The 15,573-nt window shown below is 47.5% G+C and overlaps 4 protein-coding genes and 1 further gene across 4 annotated transcripts; 2 read left to right on the top strand and 3 right to left on the bottom strand.

Moving 5' to 3' along the window:
- Positions 1 to 476: 476 nt before the first annotated feature.
- On the bottom strand, positions 477 to 4,057 carry DFL_005072 (uncharacterized protein; the record flags this gene model as incomplete). The annotated part of the gene is made up of 5 exons (XM_067634275.1): positions 477 to 2,177; positions 2,239 to 3,625; positions 3,683 to 3,797; positions 3,867 to 3,985; positions 4,047 to 4,057. 5 exons carry the CDS (start codon positions 4,055 to 4,057, stop codon positions 477 to 479), a joined length of 3,333 nt encoding a protein of 1,110 aa, XP_067492359.1.
- Positions 4,058 to 6,341: 2,284 nt separating this feature from the next.
- On the bottom strand, positions 6,342 to 7,366 carry DFL_005071 (uncharacterized protein; the record flags this gene model as incomplete). Its single annotated transcript, XM_067634274.1, has 6 exons — positions 6,342 to 6,403; positions 6,490 to 6,516; positions 6,654 to 6,776; positions 6,853 to 7,072; positions 7,149 to 7,291; positions 7,345 to 7,366. 6 exons carry the CDS (start codon positions 7,364 to 7,366, stop codon positions 6,342 to 6,344), a joined length of 597 nt encoding a protein of 198 aa, XP_067492358.1.
- Positions 7,367 to 8,189: 823 nt separating this feature from the next.
- Positions 8,190 to 9,250, top strand: DFL_005070 (uncharacterized protein; the record flags this gene model as incomplete). Its single annotated transcript, XM_067634273.1, has 3 exons — positions 8,190 to 8,768; positions 8,852 to 9,012; positions 9,076 to 9,250. 3 exons carry the CDS (start codon positions 8,190 to 8,192, stop codon positions 9,248 to 9,250), a joined length of 915 nt encoding a protein of 304 aa, XP_067492357.1.
- A 578-nt stretch (positions 9,251 to 9,828) lies between these two features.
- DFL_005069 lies at positions 9,829 to 10,866 on the bottom strand.
- A 1,315-nt stretch (positions 10,867 to 12,181) lies between these two features.
- DFL_005068 (uncharacterized protein) lies at positions 12,182 to 14,838 on the top strand (the record flags this gene model as incomplete). Its single annotated transcript, XM_067634271.1, has 5 exons — positions 12,182 to 13,182; positions 13,242 to 13,641; positions 13,698 to 14,204; positions 14,262 to 14,714; positions 14,770 to 14,838. The coding sequence occupies 5 exons, from the start codon at positions 12,182 to 12,184 to the stop codon at positions 14,836 to 14,838; spliced, it is 2,430 nt and encodes an 809-aa protein (XP_067492356.1).
- Between the last annotated feature and the right edge of the window lie 735 nt (positions 14,839 to 15,573).

Raw genomic sequence — 15,573 nt, 5'->3', positions numbered from 1 at the left:
CGTGTATATATGTACAGTATACCTGGAAATCATGTATCGAGAAATAAAAAGAAATATGCCAGCATCCGGTAATCATGTATTCATACAGTTTCAGAAGCGGATTCGGAAAAAGAAAAGAAGGGAGGCTATTAAGAAGTAATAGAAAGCACAGGCAGCGCAATGCATGCTTTTGTGAAAACAGGCCAACTAGGAATCCTTGGAAAGACGTAGAGCGAATACAATGTGCTACCGACTGAAAAAAAAAAAAAAGAGACAGTAAAAAGGATCATCAAGTCGACGCCAAAATGCAAAAAGAACAGGCTTCGGTTCCGAAAGATAAAGACGGCAGTGGGAAAAAAAAAAAAAAAGGAAATATGTATGTCGAAAAGGATTCCCGTATTAAAACCAATGTAATCCAAAAAGGAAGTTATAAAACGTCGTATACGCGTCGCTTTCGGTCTCCCCTCGGCTCCTATCTTTGTTGGTTGCTATATTCTTCAAAACGTCCCTTTCCTCTCGTGCTCATCCACAACTTCTGCTCGGCTTTCTGTCCCGAACACCCTCTCATTCGTGCTCGTCATGCTCACTTTATACCGATTTACAGTCCCTAAACTTGCTGGCCGACTGCTGCTGGCATCGACATCGGCCGCGATCATAACAGGTGTTATAAGCATAGAACTACTAGTCGAGTAATTGCTATTCCCATCCTCTAGGTTCGCATTCTCGGATGCTTCTCCTCCCAAGGCCGACGGACCCATACTTGCCCTCGTGAACGGCAATCGGTGAGTAGAGGTTGTAGATCTATTTTCGTGTAGGGGTGGATCGTATAGTTGTGAATGGGCTCGTTCCGGTGTTTGTGGCAGAGAATGGTACATAGATGTAGGGACCAAATACGCGGATTTTCTCTTAGACGACTTCCTGGGCACTCGGGGCTTCACACTTTTTGCGCTCTTTCTGCTATTCACCCTCGACTGCACTGCAAATGAATCTCCCGTCTGAATTTCCGGCAACTGAGGTGGCAAAGGTGATAGCTGTGATGTGGGCCTTGGCGTTCCAACCCCATCGTCGTCTTCCGAGAAATCAGAGTCTGTGACATCTTCTTCACTAGAAGAGGTATCGTCAACCCCCCTAGACTGCATCCCACCATCTCTCGCCGGCTCTTGAGACATTGACTGCCGCGCTTTTCCAGCCGCAGTTCCAACTCCAACTTCCTCATCCCCATCATCACCCTCTATTGCCGACCTCATCGGCGGCGGCGCTCTTGCGGACCGCACCACTTGGAATCCCTTCTCCTTATTCTTCCCCTTCGTCCATCTCGAAAATTTATTCAGCCATCCGGTAGCGCTCGCTACCGTACTTGTCGGATCTGCCGGCCCAGTCCTCAACCTTCTCGATGGCTGTGCCGAAAGTGCAGGTCCTCTAACCCCATAATAAAAGTCCGACTCTCGCTGCGAGTAATCCTGCATCTTTCCTGATCCCATCGAATCCGTATGTTGCGGTGCGGGAACGGTCATAAGTGCTGGATTCGAGTAACCGAACCTAGTGTTTTCATCCATATCGCTCAATTGAATGTTCGAATATCCGTCAGGTGCCTCTCGCGCCGTATAGTCCGTAGGTCCGTTATACTTAAAGCTCGACGGGCCAGCAGCATCCCAATCCCCACCAGCACCCATAGAACCGGATGTACTATGATTCCGCGGTTTGTTCTTCCGAGGTTGTCGGTAGTAGGGCCCCTCATTCGGCCGTCCGTTGGAGTCTAAATTCGCAAGCGCATTTCCAAGTCCAGATTGCTGAGGCAGACGTGGGGAACTACCATTCACGCTCTGCATCGCCGATTGGGAATTGACGTTATCGAAGTAAGATTGGCCGCTGAGGTGCCGCGGTGTCGCTGGCCCAAAGCTTGTGCTTCCGCTGTTGGTATGGTGGTGACCTCTCCCCTGAGAAGATGTCTCTTGAATCGGACTTGCGTATTCCGTACTAGGGGTCTGCGCAAAAGCCGCTTGTTGGACCGGAACGTTAGCTTGGCCGAGCAGGACGGCAGAACTACCGGAGATCGACCCTCCATGGCGAGATCCTGTCATCAAGCTCGCTTTCCTCTCCTCGTTCACATTCGAACCACCACCCGGGTAACCTATCAGTTCGGGACTATGCCCACCGGGGCGATTCGACCGCCTCGCGAGCTGTCTTGAGCCGAAGACCTAACCCAAAACCATTAGCACCAGTCCGGACAACTGCAGCGACACTTATATATATGAATACCTTTGACAATCCACCTCTCTGGGCACCATCTCTCCCTTCTCCGGCCCCGGCGATTCTCGCCGCAACTTCTGCCAAAGTTTGCAGCGCATTCATGAAGAATCCGAAGACTAAAACCACCCCATGCAAGATCAAAATCACATAACCAATCCACCCCCTCACGGCATCGTCAACCTCAAGGCTCGGTACGAAAGCAACTTGGAACAGTACTGAGATAAGCCGGATGACGCTAAAGCAGCTGTGGTAGATGTTCATCGAAGTCTTCGACGAGTAAGGTCGGAAGGCGTTAAGGGTTAGTATCTGAACAATCTCGCAACTAGCGAGCAATGTCAACTGTGCGATCCCGGATGGTTGAAGGAATCCGAAAGATGCCCCTCGAACAAGGCTGATCCCCAAATAGACGATACAAAACAAGGTTGCCGCTTCATCGTAAGTATTGTAAAGCGGTCCGTAGAAGAGTAAAGTTGGAAGGTCGTCGTAGAGCGGAGACCTGGGTTTATAAGTACTGATCCTTCTCACGAGGAAAATAGCCGCCACAACCACCGCAGCAAACACAATCCCAGATACAATATCCACAGACAAAGGACTGCTTCCTGCTAAAATAAGCTGGTAGGCGCTGAGGGATAATATAGGCAGCAGGAGGTAGTTGTAGACCACCCTAACCAAAAGTCCTCCGAGAAAAGGAATATTCTTAGCTCGTAAGTCACCACTCTCGTGCAGCTTGATCCGCTTCATGACCCATCTGGCGACGGCAATGGCCACCACGATTAGGACAGTAGCTCCGATAATTCCGGAAAAGATGACCATAAACCCAGCCCATGCATCCGACGGATCACCCTGCCCGACAAGCTGTGTAAGCCGACCCAGGCCATGCTTGTGGTTCGTAAAATATATATTATCAACCGGATTCTGCGTCGCCTCCTGGCTCACCAACGAAAAATTGAACATCAAAATCGACCACGCTGCATTCGCCACCACAGGTTGATAGAATCCCGGGTAGTTTAGCGACAGTGCCCCGGTAAGAACCACAAACTGTAGGTACTGTAAACAATCCGCAAACCCAGGTGTAACCAGTCGCAGCATGTCCAAATCCCTACGATAATTGCTGCTCCATTGGAAGACGTCTTTTGTTCCATTCCAGGGGTTGAATATCGCGGCGACTATCGTGGCGATTCCGGTCATAACAACAATACCGAGAGGGATGAAGGTCAAGAGGTTGGAAATGGCACTGCCGAGCCTCGGAGTGATGGTCGCCTGGATGCACCCAATATCGATCCTTTCATTGTCGGCTGGAATAATACGATAAGTGTTTATGAGAGAGCTGAAGGCATATGAGCTGGAGAGGTTGCGGGTCGTAACGAAACCGGGAAGTTGTTGGAAATCGGAACCGCTATGATAAAGGATTTATTAGCATCGAATATTAAACGCTCGGCGACGGGAGGCCTACGCATCGGGTTTAGGAAAGACATCGCAGGTTGTTCCCTCGGCAAGTGATTTGCAGAAGGCGACATTGTCGACCAGAGGGGTATACGAGAGGACATTGATCTTTTGTCGTAGCGTCGCTGTATCCAACAGTTAGCGGCTTTGATAACGAAGATGGCGAAATGAAAAATGGACATTAATTAGCATACTCAGAGCATTCTGCCTCTCGTCAAAATTCCTAATAACCTGACCCGGCCCTGTATGGTTTCCGTGAACCTCAATCGTCAATGGATACCCATCTTCCTCGTCTCCAAACTTCGCATCAACGCTAAAGGGTCGAAAGTGTGTAGCGCCCGGGGGGAACTTCGTAGACAATCCTGGAAAGGAACCTGGACGGCATTTGAAATGCCCGCCAAACCAACAAATAACAGGAAATAGACTGTTATGAGCCCCATGGGTATAAAATTCGAGATGTCGATCCGCCGTCGCTTCATTTTAGATATGTGTATGTGGCAAAGGGTTGTCCGAGAGATTTAGGACGATTAATGGCCAACAAAGCTAGGTGAATGAATGGCGTTAGAAAAAAAAAGAAAAAGAAAAAAAAAAGTCGAAAATAATTTAAAGAAACAAGACGGGATCGATCAATCAAGCAGCGACAGCTATCATTTTGGAAGGGAGGTTATGAAGTTCGTCTCATTGCTCGATATCGATTCCGCCACTATCGATTGGGTATCGGGTGGGACAAAAGTCGAGATGGGTGTGTTTCGTTCTGGAAGAGTGTCGAACAAACAGGTTCCCAGGGTGGTCTGCGAACGACCGCCTCGTCTGACGTAGAAGTTAGGGTCCAAAAAAACCCCCCCCGATATATTCGGGACTCGGATGGTTATAGATGAAAGAATACGATGAACGGAGAGATTGGGAGGTTTGAAAGCAATCTATCGAAGAAAGCAACCGAGCGGGTTAGCGATAGGTTGTTGATGGCATTCGCTCGTGTTTCGACAGGACTGGCTGGGCATAGTCATTAATATTACTAGCGACGAGAGAGAGCTGGCGAAAGAAGCGCACGAAATTGGCAAGACAGAAATAAATGGCAGCGACAGAGAAAACCTCGAGAGACCAGGATGCCGGAGAGAGTGGGTATACGTATGGATGCGTATGAAGCGTATTATTAGAAATCAATCCCCTTTGCACATTGCTCGTCAGACTGCCAATCGGCAATTGGCAAAAGGATTGAAAGTGCAAATGGCAACGATTGAAAGTGCAACCGCTGTGCGGCTGGTATGTATGTAACCGTGCAGGAACACCCGTCGCTAAGCAATTCGCATCCTCTCTCTCTTTTCCTCTGTGTGTGTCTCTCAAGGTCGAACCCTCTCTCAACCAAGAGCGACCGAAAGAGGGAATTGTTCGATGGTGATGGCGGGCGTGGTGGGGGCCTCTTCACACCGCAGCCGAAACGTTCGAATTCGAAACCTGGCTGGTGGAATCGAAGACTTTTGGAGTCTACCCCGTACTGTATACGTATTCGAATGGGCCACGAGAAGCATCAAGATGCGATATATCCAGGGAAGCGATTGATGGCGATGTATGATGGTGGTGGTGTGATGATGCAGGTGGTGAATGATGATGATGGTGGATTTGCTTACCTTTCTGAACAACAATGACCAGGCCAAGATGCAGGCCAATTTGGGTAAGCGAGCCTGTTCAAGATCTTTTTTCCAGTGCTGCCGAGTCCCGATCCGATCGACAGTTTGAATCTGACGACAAAAAGTTACAGAATGAAGATGAAAAATTACAAACCCTCGTCTCCTGGAAAAATCAAAATTACAATTAACATCCTCATGGATTCTATAAGATAAAAAAAAAATGAAGACTTCAGAATAAAAAAGAAATAAAAAAATTAGAGGGAAAAAGGAGACGAACAAAAGCGTAGAGTCGGGGTTGCAATCGCGCGGTGTTTTTGCATGGCCTGCAGGAGGGCACTAAGGGAGCCCACCGCGAAAGTGGCTATGCCCGTCGCTATCAGGAACATATACCCCAGTTTCAAATTTCAGCCCGTTTTTCTCAAGACCTCTCCCCACCGTTCTTTCCAAAGAGCCGCGCGGATGCGGTCCCAAATCAATTCATCAATATAGGTAATTACTTGACCGTCGCTATCGCGACGACGCGATAGTTCTAGTATAATTGTTCGTTCAGAGAAAATTTGAAGAAATACCCAAACGGATTTGCAGGACGAGGGACGGTATTATCGTTACAGCTGGACAACTGGTCACAATACCCATGTCCACACGACAGAGACATGGAAGCTGCACGTTTCGCTTGTTATAAATAGAACCCTCACCAAGCAGAAGGAGGATGAGAAGGAAAGGGAAAAAAAATAAAAAATAAAATTCGAAATCGAACCACCGGCGTTATCACAGGACTCTCTGCATTCTAATATTTCTATTTCTTCCTCGATGGTATTCCTCTAAGGTTGGACAGATCTAGCCTGTCTGGGAGAGATTTCCAGTTCCGTTACACTGGGATTGGCAGATATTTGGATTGCAATCTTGATACTCGGCTCTTAGTTCTCTCGAAACATGTTTGTAAACATATCCGCAAGTGCATTCGGGGAGGTTGCATTTGGTCGGGTGAGCCACCCCGTCGACTAGCCGTAAGTCTATATATAAACTTATTTCCTGTTAACCTCACAGTTTTACACACCAAAGGTCTTCCGGTGTAAAAGACCGGGTATGTTCCCAGAAATATGCTTAGAGAAGAAGGGTTAGTTCCTTTGCATACGAAATGCATGTCTTGGTGCTTCCAGCTCTTCGTATTTATCTAGGTTCAACTTACAGGCCTTAATTCCGTTCCCTTCGAGTCCTAAGATTCATTATCCACCACCCCCAGTTTACAAGCAACCTTTTTGACCTGTTCGAAATCCCTATTCGAATCTAGCCAAACGGCTCCCAACAAAGCCTCTATAGCCGAAGCCGAAGTTACCCTGCCTATCTGCCCACCTTGTAGATGCAGATACGCCTGCTCTGGGGCTACAAGAATTTCGCTCGTTATCCCTAACCGATCCGCGCATTCTTGTAATCTTCGATTGGTTGCATGTTTTTTAAGCAGGAGATCTGCGATCTCTAAGGTCATGATGTTAGCGATGGTAAGAATTTATCAAAAGAACGTTAAACCCTGTATTCGCAGCTAGTATACTACCCCTGCTCTGTTGGGTCCGATACCACCGATCAAGCTGTACCAGTCCCAGAACTGCATTTCCCAGCAAAGCTAATCGTTTGTGACCATCTGCTTTGCCGGAGACGATTCGCGCGTGGCCTGTAGACTCGAGGGCCTCTACTGCTAGGGTATTGGACCTGAAGATATATCCGATGGCACTCTGGATTTTTTCCATGTTGACAATTTTTGCCATTTTTGTTGTCTTGAATCAGAAATAACCAATAGGACCAGCATGGTTAGTTATGGCGAACCAGATTGCATATTTCAGAGCTGCTCACCAGATTATTCGACGTGGGCTGTCCGTATCTATCCAGGGAGTTGACAGCTTGGTAAGTGTGGTTTCGAACGTTTCCAAAGCGGGGCCAGAGTTCATATACGCAAGAATTCAGGCACTCTTTGACAATCGTTGCAAGAAACAGGGCTGGTATATTTCGACATTTGAATTGTGGCATTGGCTGTACAGCAACAACTGACCCTTGGTCAACAGTGTCGACATGACCGTGTACCACATGGGTATCGATACGTATCCGAACCACAACCGCCAAAGCACTTCATAAGGTAACAAAGCCCGAAAAAAAGACAATTACGCCTCCGCCATCCTCTTTCGTTTTTTCTTTATACCTCCTATCCACAAATGCTATATCCTCTAGAATCCCAAATAAACCGAGCCTCCCAACTGATCACGTAGGGGCACCGGCAGGATGATGTTGAACTCGCTTGTAGTTCTCAGTTTTGTAAACGTCAATTGGAACTTCTCCGCGGATGCAGCCGCATGCCAGTTAAACTTAGGCCTCACCGCATCGAGAATGTCACACTAAATTTTGTTTCGTGAAAGTTTGTGTGTTAAAGTCGAGGTAAATTTTATAAACAGGTATGGAGAATATCTAATTCGCATACATGCTCGCTAGATTTCCCCGCATTCTTTCGCTAGATGTTATAAACAACTAGACTACTTCTTGCTCGTACCCGCATGTTCCAGCTACACCTAGGAATTCAGGATCCATAGTCGGCCGGTGATATCGATATCGCCATCCTATTTTGTGTTACATCTCATCGTAGGATTCTCATAATACTATAGGATTCTCATAAGACTAAAATATTATTCGAATGATCTTTGGGATCCGGCAATATGAAAATGCATATAAGAAGGCCAAACTTCATCCTTCTATCATCTTTCTTCTCAGCAGCGCCTCCGGCACACTCATCCTCACCGGTCCCTTGCTAACTGCATTCGTTCTTTTAAAATCGGATTCTCGAATCCCGTCGCTCTTTACTATCTTACATTCCTTACCCAGAGTATACCTACCGCTCGAACAAAAATGAAATTCACACTCCTTACCTCCGGCGTCATCGCCCTCACAACTTTTGTCCCCTTCATCTCCGCCCACGCCTTCATCTACTGGGCCGCCGGTGACGCCGACCCGGACGTCCACGGCTGGGCCCTCGGCTACCGTACCACCACCCCCACAAACGGAGGAGGTCAACTCCCCTTCCAAAGAGACGTAGCCGTCTTCTCCAACCCCGCCGTTCCCTGCAAAAAGGGTAAATGGCGTAAAACCTGCGAATCACGTGAATACCTCCCCACCGGGTGCGGTCTCAGTCTGTTCTACATCAACAGATACCACGAATCTTATAATCCGAATTCAGATAAACCGTACAAACATTCCGGAGGGAAGAAGAACGGTTGGTATTATATGACCAAATATGTATCAAAAAAACCGTTCATTCCTATTGCTGCCGAGGTGCAGAAGCTGGTGGACAAAAACGCACTCCCCCAGGTCAGCAAGGGTGGGTATTTGATTATGAAAATTCATCAGATCAATGAAGATGGTGCGGGACCTTATAAATGCTTCATCGACTTTGACGGTAAAGCAGATGGATGGAGCGCAGATTTGACGGTACGTTTATAAACTTCCGCCATCGTACTTTTCATAACTGCGTTAGCAGCCGCTAATCAAAAAATAAATAAATTTGAAAATAGGTTGAATGGCAAGTCAAATATACAGGCAAGCATTCGACCAACAAGGATGGGTCCCTCAAGGACCAACAACTTCGAGTTAAGCTCCCAGATAACATGAACTGCCGCGGATCATATGGCGGTAAACATAATATTTGCATCATCAGATGTCAAAATAGTGCCCCGTATGCATCATCGTCATATCCTTTACGCTTTTCTTCAGTTATATACTAACCTTGGTGTTTCAGAAACGGTCCCTTCGGCGGCTGTGTCCCTATCCAACAGGTTCAACCTCCAGCAAAGCCCCCACAAGAGCCTCCGCGCCAAGAGGCACCAGAGGCACCACCATACAAGAACGAAAAGGACGCCGATGACTACGACAGCGCTGACAACGTTCCGGAGAGCTTTGACTATAGCCATTAGAGCTCCTTTTAGTCATGTATGGTAATAACAGAAGTGTAAATCTTCTGAGAACAAGATGTGTTGACCTTGTTGTATTTTGTCAACTCTACAATCAAATACACTTCCGTTTGGATAAATTTACCACAACCTAAAATTTTTGTTAAATTTATAATTAATTGTTCGTCTCGTTTATGTTGAGTAACTAAAAATCTTAATTGAACAGATTCTTTAAGTTTATGGTTTTTATCTTTTACAATTCTCGAATAACTATCAATGAAGCTTTGAATTCGAAAGATTTACTCGGATCATGTGAAATTATTTTAAGACAAGATTCTTGCAAAAAAAAAAAAAAAAAAGAAACCTTCTTGTCGGGGTCCCATATAAATCGAAGCTCACGCAAATGCAACAAGGTCAACACTACTACTACCACTCTAACAGTATTGATTCCGATCACATCGATATCGTAGGAAGAACTCCAAACTTGACGAGGTATTCCTTTATCACGATGATATCTGCTTTCAAATAAGCAAAGTTTTGCCTTATTGATTCCTTCCGCTCTCGTCCTCATTATTTGTATAGCACTATCTAGTCGCTCCTAATTATATACATCCGGGACCCCTTTTGACCCGACGCTCGGATCTAGATCCCGATACCGTAAAACGGGATGTCGAATATAGACTGGCATTCATCTTTTCCCTTTCTTTATTGGCATCCTCTACGCCATCTCTCTTTTCACCACTAATAGCTTGACCATCACCATAGCTCCTCTTCCCCAAATCCCCTCCAATCCCAGGGAACCAATCCAATTGGTTTCTTCCAAGCCCCTCATCCGGCCCCTCGGCCCGATAAGGTTCCTTCGTTCCAGACACCAACCACCCCTCTCCGGAAAACGCAGCTCCACCATCTACGCTACCTCGATGTTCATGGACCATAGACCCGAGATCCACTGGATTCTTCTTTATGGGTTTATATTGACATCCTACCATTTCCGGTGGCATGTAATGTTCGCCTAGGATACCGAGGACGGATCCTGATGTCAATGAAGGTTCGTCCTTTTTGTATACGATTATTTCACATACGCATCCTATATAATTTCAATAATTTATTTATAATCCAAAGCGAAGAAATGAAGAGGAAAAGGGAAAAAACTAACCAAACAAATACATACAACTATTGGCCTTCTCCTGATCCTCACACCCCGTCGTCTCCGGCGACGTCCCCGGCGGCCTTAACAACGGATTCCCATCTTCATCTTTAAACACATCCAACCGCGAACACTCACACTGTTGGCAATGACTGGTGAATTCGTTGATGAAGTTTACAGCTTGGTTCCGCGATCCTGATTCCAAAACGTCATGGAGGACTCTATAGTCACCCGGACGGATCGGGCCGATGTTTTGGGGGTAGGATTGCTGGCGCCAGCGGGTGATGACGGAGTCGGGGGTGAGGCAACTGACGGCTGTACTTTCGGCCCACCAGCCGTTTGGAGGTGCGCGCTTTAGAAGGTTTCGCATGGCCTCGTCCAGGTTTGGTACGGTTAATTCCGGGGCGGCTTCGAGAGGAGGAGTTGATATTGGGGAACTGAGAGTTAGTTGGATAGTGGAGAGCTGGAAAAGAAAGAAGATATATCTTAGCATAGCGATATTGGCTACGTATACTATCCAATTAGGAAGGCAGCCGTGCAACTATGGGTCTCAAATGATATGGCTAGAAAGTCACACAATTGGAAATAGGTTTTTTAGGAATTCATCGACGGAAGGCACTCGCCAATGGGATTATTGGGGGTTGGATGCTTTATATTACCGAGTCGGTCCAATTCTTTGCCTCGGTGCTCATTCTAGTTCCGTAGACGTCTAGGTTGAGAACTAACAGTGCTAAGCGGGGCGGTATATTCCTCCAACTATCTTAAAAATGCGCATTGCGCAGCTAGCCAGTGACATTTCCGGTTCAGTTGTTTGAATCCAAGCCCCCGTATCTCGCTTTTCTTATTCGAGCGCGGGGGACCACCAACCGTGTGGCAAAGTAGTACGTACGGTTTCCTAATGGATTCACCGAAGGAAATAGATGATCTATCCCCTAGGAATCCTTTCTGCAATTTCTTAAGCATTTGAAGGATCTACGTTCGACCGTTAGGGTTTTGAAACTGCGGTGTTATATCTCAGTTATATTTTCATTCAGGAATCCAATACATGCTTTGCAAATTTGCGTACATGTATAAGCGGTGCCAACGTTTAATGCTGAAGAGAGTTGGTCTGGATCCTACTTCGTGCGAGATGATATCGTTTAGAATACCGAGGGTATTGAATTCGAGATAGGTTGTGTATAACCAACGTTGGAATTAGTAATACAAATGGCGACACATCGCACAGCATATGCCAGAATCTTCAGGAGGGCATCTCATTGGCCCGAGTTTCGGTTCCATTCAGACTAGCATCGAGCATCGAGTCGGTAGTATGATATCTTTTAGACCTTGAATGTCGAACGCCGCCCGAGTATTTGTGTTGTGTGTGGTATGATTCCTCCAGCCACCGCCATCCACATGTAGCCTTATCAGAAGTGAACTCGATGATGCTTAATAATCATAACATGATCATGATAAATACTTACTCCCTGAGTAGGAATTAATGTAAACATCAAAATGACAGCCGGGTCGAGTGTTTCAATTCGGGTTAGTTTGAATCCCTGTGGATTATTTGGTGTTTGTCCGCGTGAGCAGATTCAATTGTCTGTAATCGATAGCTGGGAAGGAACTCCCTGCAGCCGATACCCACAGCACTTGGTGCTGCCCGGCCAGACCAAAGATAGCATGGGTGTGGGCATGGCATGGCATGGTTGACCCTCTTTTTTAGATTCTCGTCTTCAGTGATCTTCTCCAATCAATCTTCAATCGATTTAGTCGTATCGGTAGTAATATTAATCGTAGAATATTAATGCGAAGGCCATCTGCCTGAGATGGCTACGACCGAGGCCCTAGCAGTTCAGCAGCAGCAGCTCCCACAGATCCAAGACCTCACCCTGGCGGGGCCCTCATCGGCCTCCTCACCTTCACCTTCTCCCTCCAAACCAACCACCATCACGACTTCCACAACCTCCACGGTCTTGCCCAAACCGGAAATATCTGCCCCTTCGAGCAGCGGGCCTGCAAATGGTCCGACCCCGCCGTCATCTCCGTCGCAGTGCGGTGCTTCCACTCAAGCTATCATGTCGTCGCCGCTGTTGAGTGGCTCTGCAGACCACCAGGCTGGTACGGCTGCTGCCACTCCTTCGAATTCCACTCCACCTCCGCCACCACTGCCAATCCACCAGCAACCTACTCCACCAAGTACCCTGCCCGAGGATGCTGCCTTCCCCCAGGCTGCCGGCGACGCTGTCATGGATGATTCATCGTCACCAATATCTCCGAACCCTGTCAGGGAACCTTACGTTGTAGAATCTGAACATCGGCCGTCTGGCGAGACATCCGTTTCCCCTGTCTCTCCAAGATCGGAAACCTCTTCATCGATATTAGACGACGGAGTCCCCACATTGGACGCGAACGAGGCTGCTTTCATGCTCGAAGCCGACCGGATGGATATCTCTAACCAGGAGACTCGGCAGACTGTCGACTCGACGGTCCCTACGCCGGTTCATCTACAACGGCGACCTTCACAGATCCCTCGCTTTCCCTCGAATTCCAGCAACCAGTCCATCCATTCGGACCTCCCTAACCTGCAAATCCCTCAGCATTCTCCACCGGTTCCTTTCCAACCTCACCAAACCGGTTCACGCTGCTCGTTCCCATATGCAACCACATTGCCTGCCGACCCTCGTCGAACATCGTCAAGGGACGTCCAACAATCACAACAGGCTCCTTTATCGCCCGAAGTCCCACCTTGGCAGCCGGACTCGCAAGTCACCAGCTGCCCTATCTGCAGAACAGGTTTCTCGTTCTTCTATAGGAAGCACCATTGCCGGTAATGAGCTTTCCGTAATCTCAATTTCTAAAGATTGTTACTAACTCCCTCGCTTCTAGTAAATGCGGCCGTGTCGTCTGCGCACCTTGCTCACCCCATCGAATCGTGATCCCAAGATCATACGTCGTCTACCCCCCACACTCCATAGAAGCAGAACTCGCCCAGACGTATATTGATGCCAACGGCAATCGAAGATACCCAGATGGCGAAGAAGGTGTCGAGGTCCGGATGTGTAATGAATGTCTGGCCGGTGAGAACTCTTCTGCCGAGAGAATGGGACTGAATAGAAGACAGTCGATTCAATCGCCCCCTGGTGGTGCGGGAAGGTTTTGGCAGGATGCTGGCCTATCGGCTGGTGGAAATGGGAACAACTATGTTTCGCCAGAGGGTGTGGGTTTTGGAGGAAGTCCTAGCACTCCTCGCCGTAGAACGGTCTCTAGTGCCAGTCCATTCATACAAGTAAGCCTTCACTCAAGTCGAATGAGAATACGAGAACCGCACTGACGATATCGTAGAGTCATGGAGCTGTTCCAACAGTCACAGGCGGCTTCCCTGGCGCCTTATATCACCACCAGGGCCTACAACAAGCACATTCGCTTGGTTCGAGAAGTCATCCCCACGGCTTCTTCCCGGGACAGCATCATCCACCATATCATTCACATCCGGTCCATCAGCCACCGCCCCTCCAGCATCCCACTCCTTCGTACCCCCACCAGGGACATCAAACATTCACATTCACACCCGCTCAATTCTACCCATCACCCCAACCCTCAACCCACCACCACCACCACCATCACCACCACCAGAGATCCATATCATCATCTCATGCGTACACCCAGTATTCGCCTGTCAACCAACCTATCAGAGGGCTCCTAGATACTTCGCAACAGCCCACGCCGGCTTTTAGCATGCCCGACCATAGACAGAACCTACCCATTGCCAGCCAGTTCATGTCAAGCAGCTCGAGAGAACAGCAGACGCATTCTGCACCACCCCAACCGCAGCCGAGGTTGAAAGAGACGGTATGCAAAACACTTCTTATTATGTAAATCCTCACGTCACTAACAGATATGAAACAGGATTACTGTCCAATATGCATGGCCGTCCTCCCGCCACCCAACCCTGTAACACAGGACGAAAGCGCTCGAGAGGCTCATATCCAACAATGCATTGAAAATGCAGTTGGGGGCCCCGACGTTTCCCGTCGAAGGTCAACTTCAGACACCCCATCTAACCCCGACAGCCTCGCAAATACCACAATGTCCTCGCAACCTGCTCAACCTCGCTCCACGCCGCCTTCCCAAGATCAAACCCAAACCCCTGGCCACGAACGAAGCAGAAGAAACACAGCCTCAAACCGTGCCGGCGGTAGCGGTAGGATGGTAGTTTATACGGCTACTGAGAAGGATACTTTTGCCATGGGGAATGATGCCGAGGCGGACGGACAGAAGGCTGAGTGTGTCATTTGCTTCGAGGAATTCGAAGCTGGCGATTCTATTGCACGGTTGGAGTGCTTTTGTCGCTATCATAAGGTATCATTAACCCGTCCGTTCTTTATTTCTGATCCATATACTAACAATGGTATAGAAATGCATCACGGACTGGTTTAACCGTCGAATGGACGGGCAGTGCCCAGTGCATGCCATGAATGAATAGTAGCTGGTACTATGTCTCCGAGGAATTTCCCAAGGGGTGGTGGTGGGTTTTCTCGAATACCCCACCTCCGCTTCCCGAATATTCAAGTTTTTTAAACCCGAGCCTTTCTCTCCCCTTCATCACAAGCACATGGAAACTAGCAAACAATCTTCTCTCTTTCTTCGCGTCTTGGAATTTGTCATAGTTTTATTAGCGGAGTCCCTTTTTCTCTTTGCCTTGTTACACACACACAATCACACGTGCACGTGCACACCCTATAACCTTTCCCCCTTTGTTCTCGATCTTTTTTAGCCTCGAACTCTAGGTCTCTTTTTTTTTGTTGCCTTTACAAGGTCGGGGGTTATTATGTATGCTGCTTATAGCGAATTCATGGAAACCGGAAACTTTCATCCTATACCTATACCTCGCTGTTTTCTTTCTTTTGTTTACTGGAGTCTAACTCTTTCTCGATATTCGGTTTTATCCTCAAGGTGTTTTTCCTTTACTATTATTATTGGTTCTTTGGTGTTTCCTTTCCATCAATCTTCGAAGGTTTTTTTTCTTTCTTCTTATTATTACCTAGATACTCTAGTTAGATGGCGACCTTTATATGTATTTGACTTTTAATTTTCGGGAAGATTTGAACAAGAATAAGATTAAGAGCGGTAATATACAATAGAGGATGTGCAAATAAGTATGCATGTACAAGCCATAATACTACCAGCCTAGAATACCCAAATGTATCATAACCTGTGA

The sequence above is a fragment of the Arthrobotrys flagrans genome (genome assembly GCF_004000055.1).
Source record: "Arthrobotrys flagrans strain CBS H-5679 chromosome Unknown unitig_0, whole genome shotgun sequence".
Lineage (NCBI taxonomy): Eukaryota > Fungi > Ascomycota > Orbiliomycetes > Orbiliales > Orbiliaceae > Arthrobotrys > Arthrobotrys flagrans.
The sequence above is the reverse complement of the archived record's forward strand: the minus strand, read 5'-3'. Positions and strand labels throughout refer to the sequence as shown.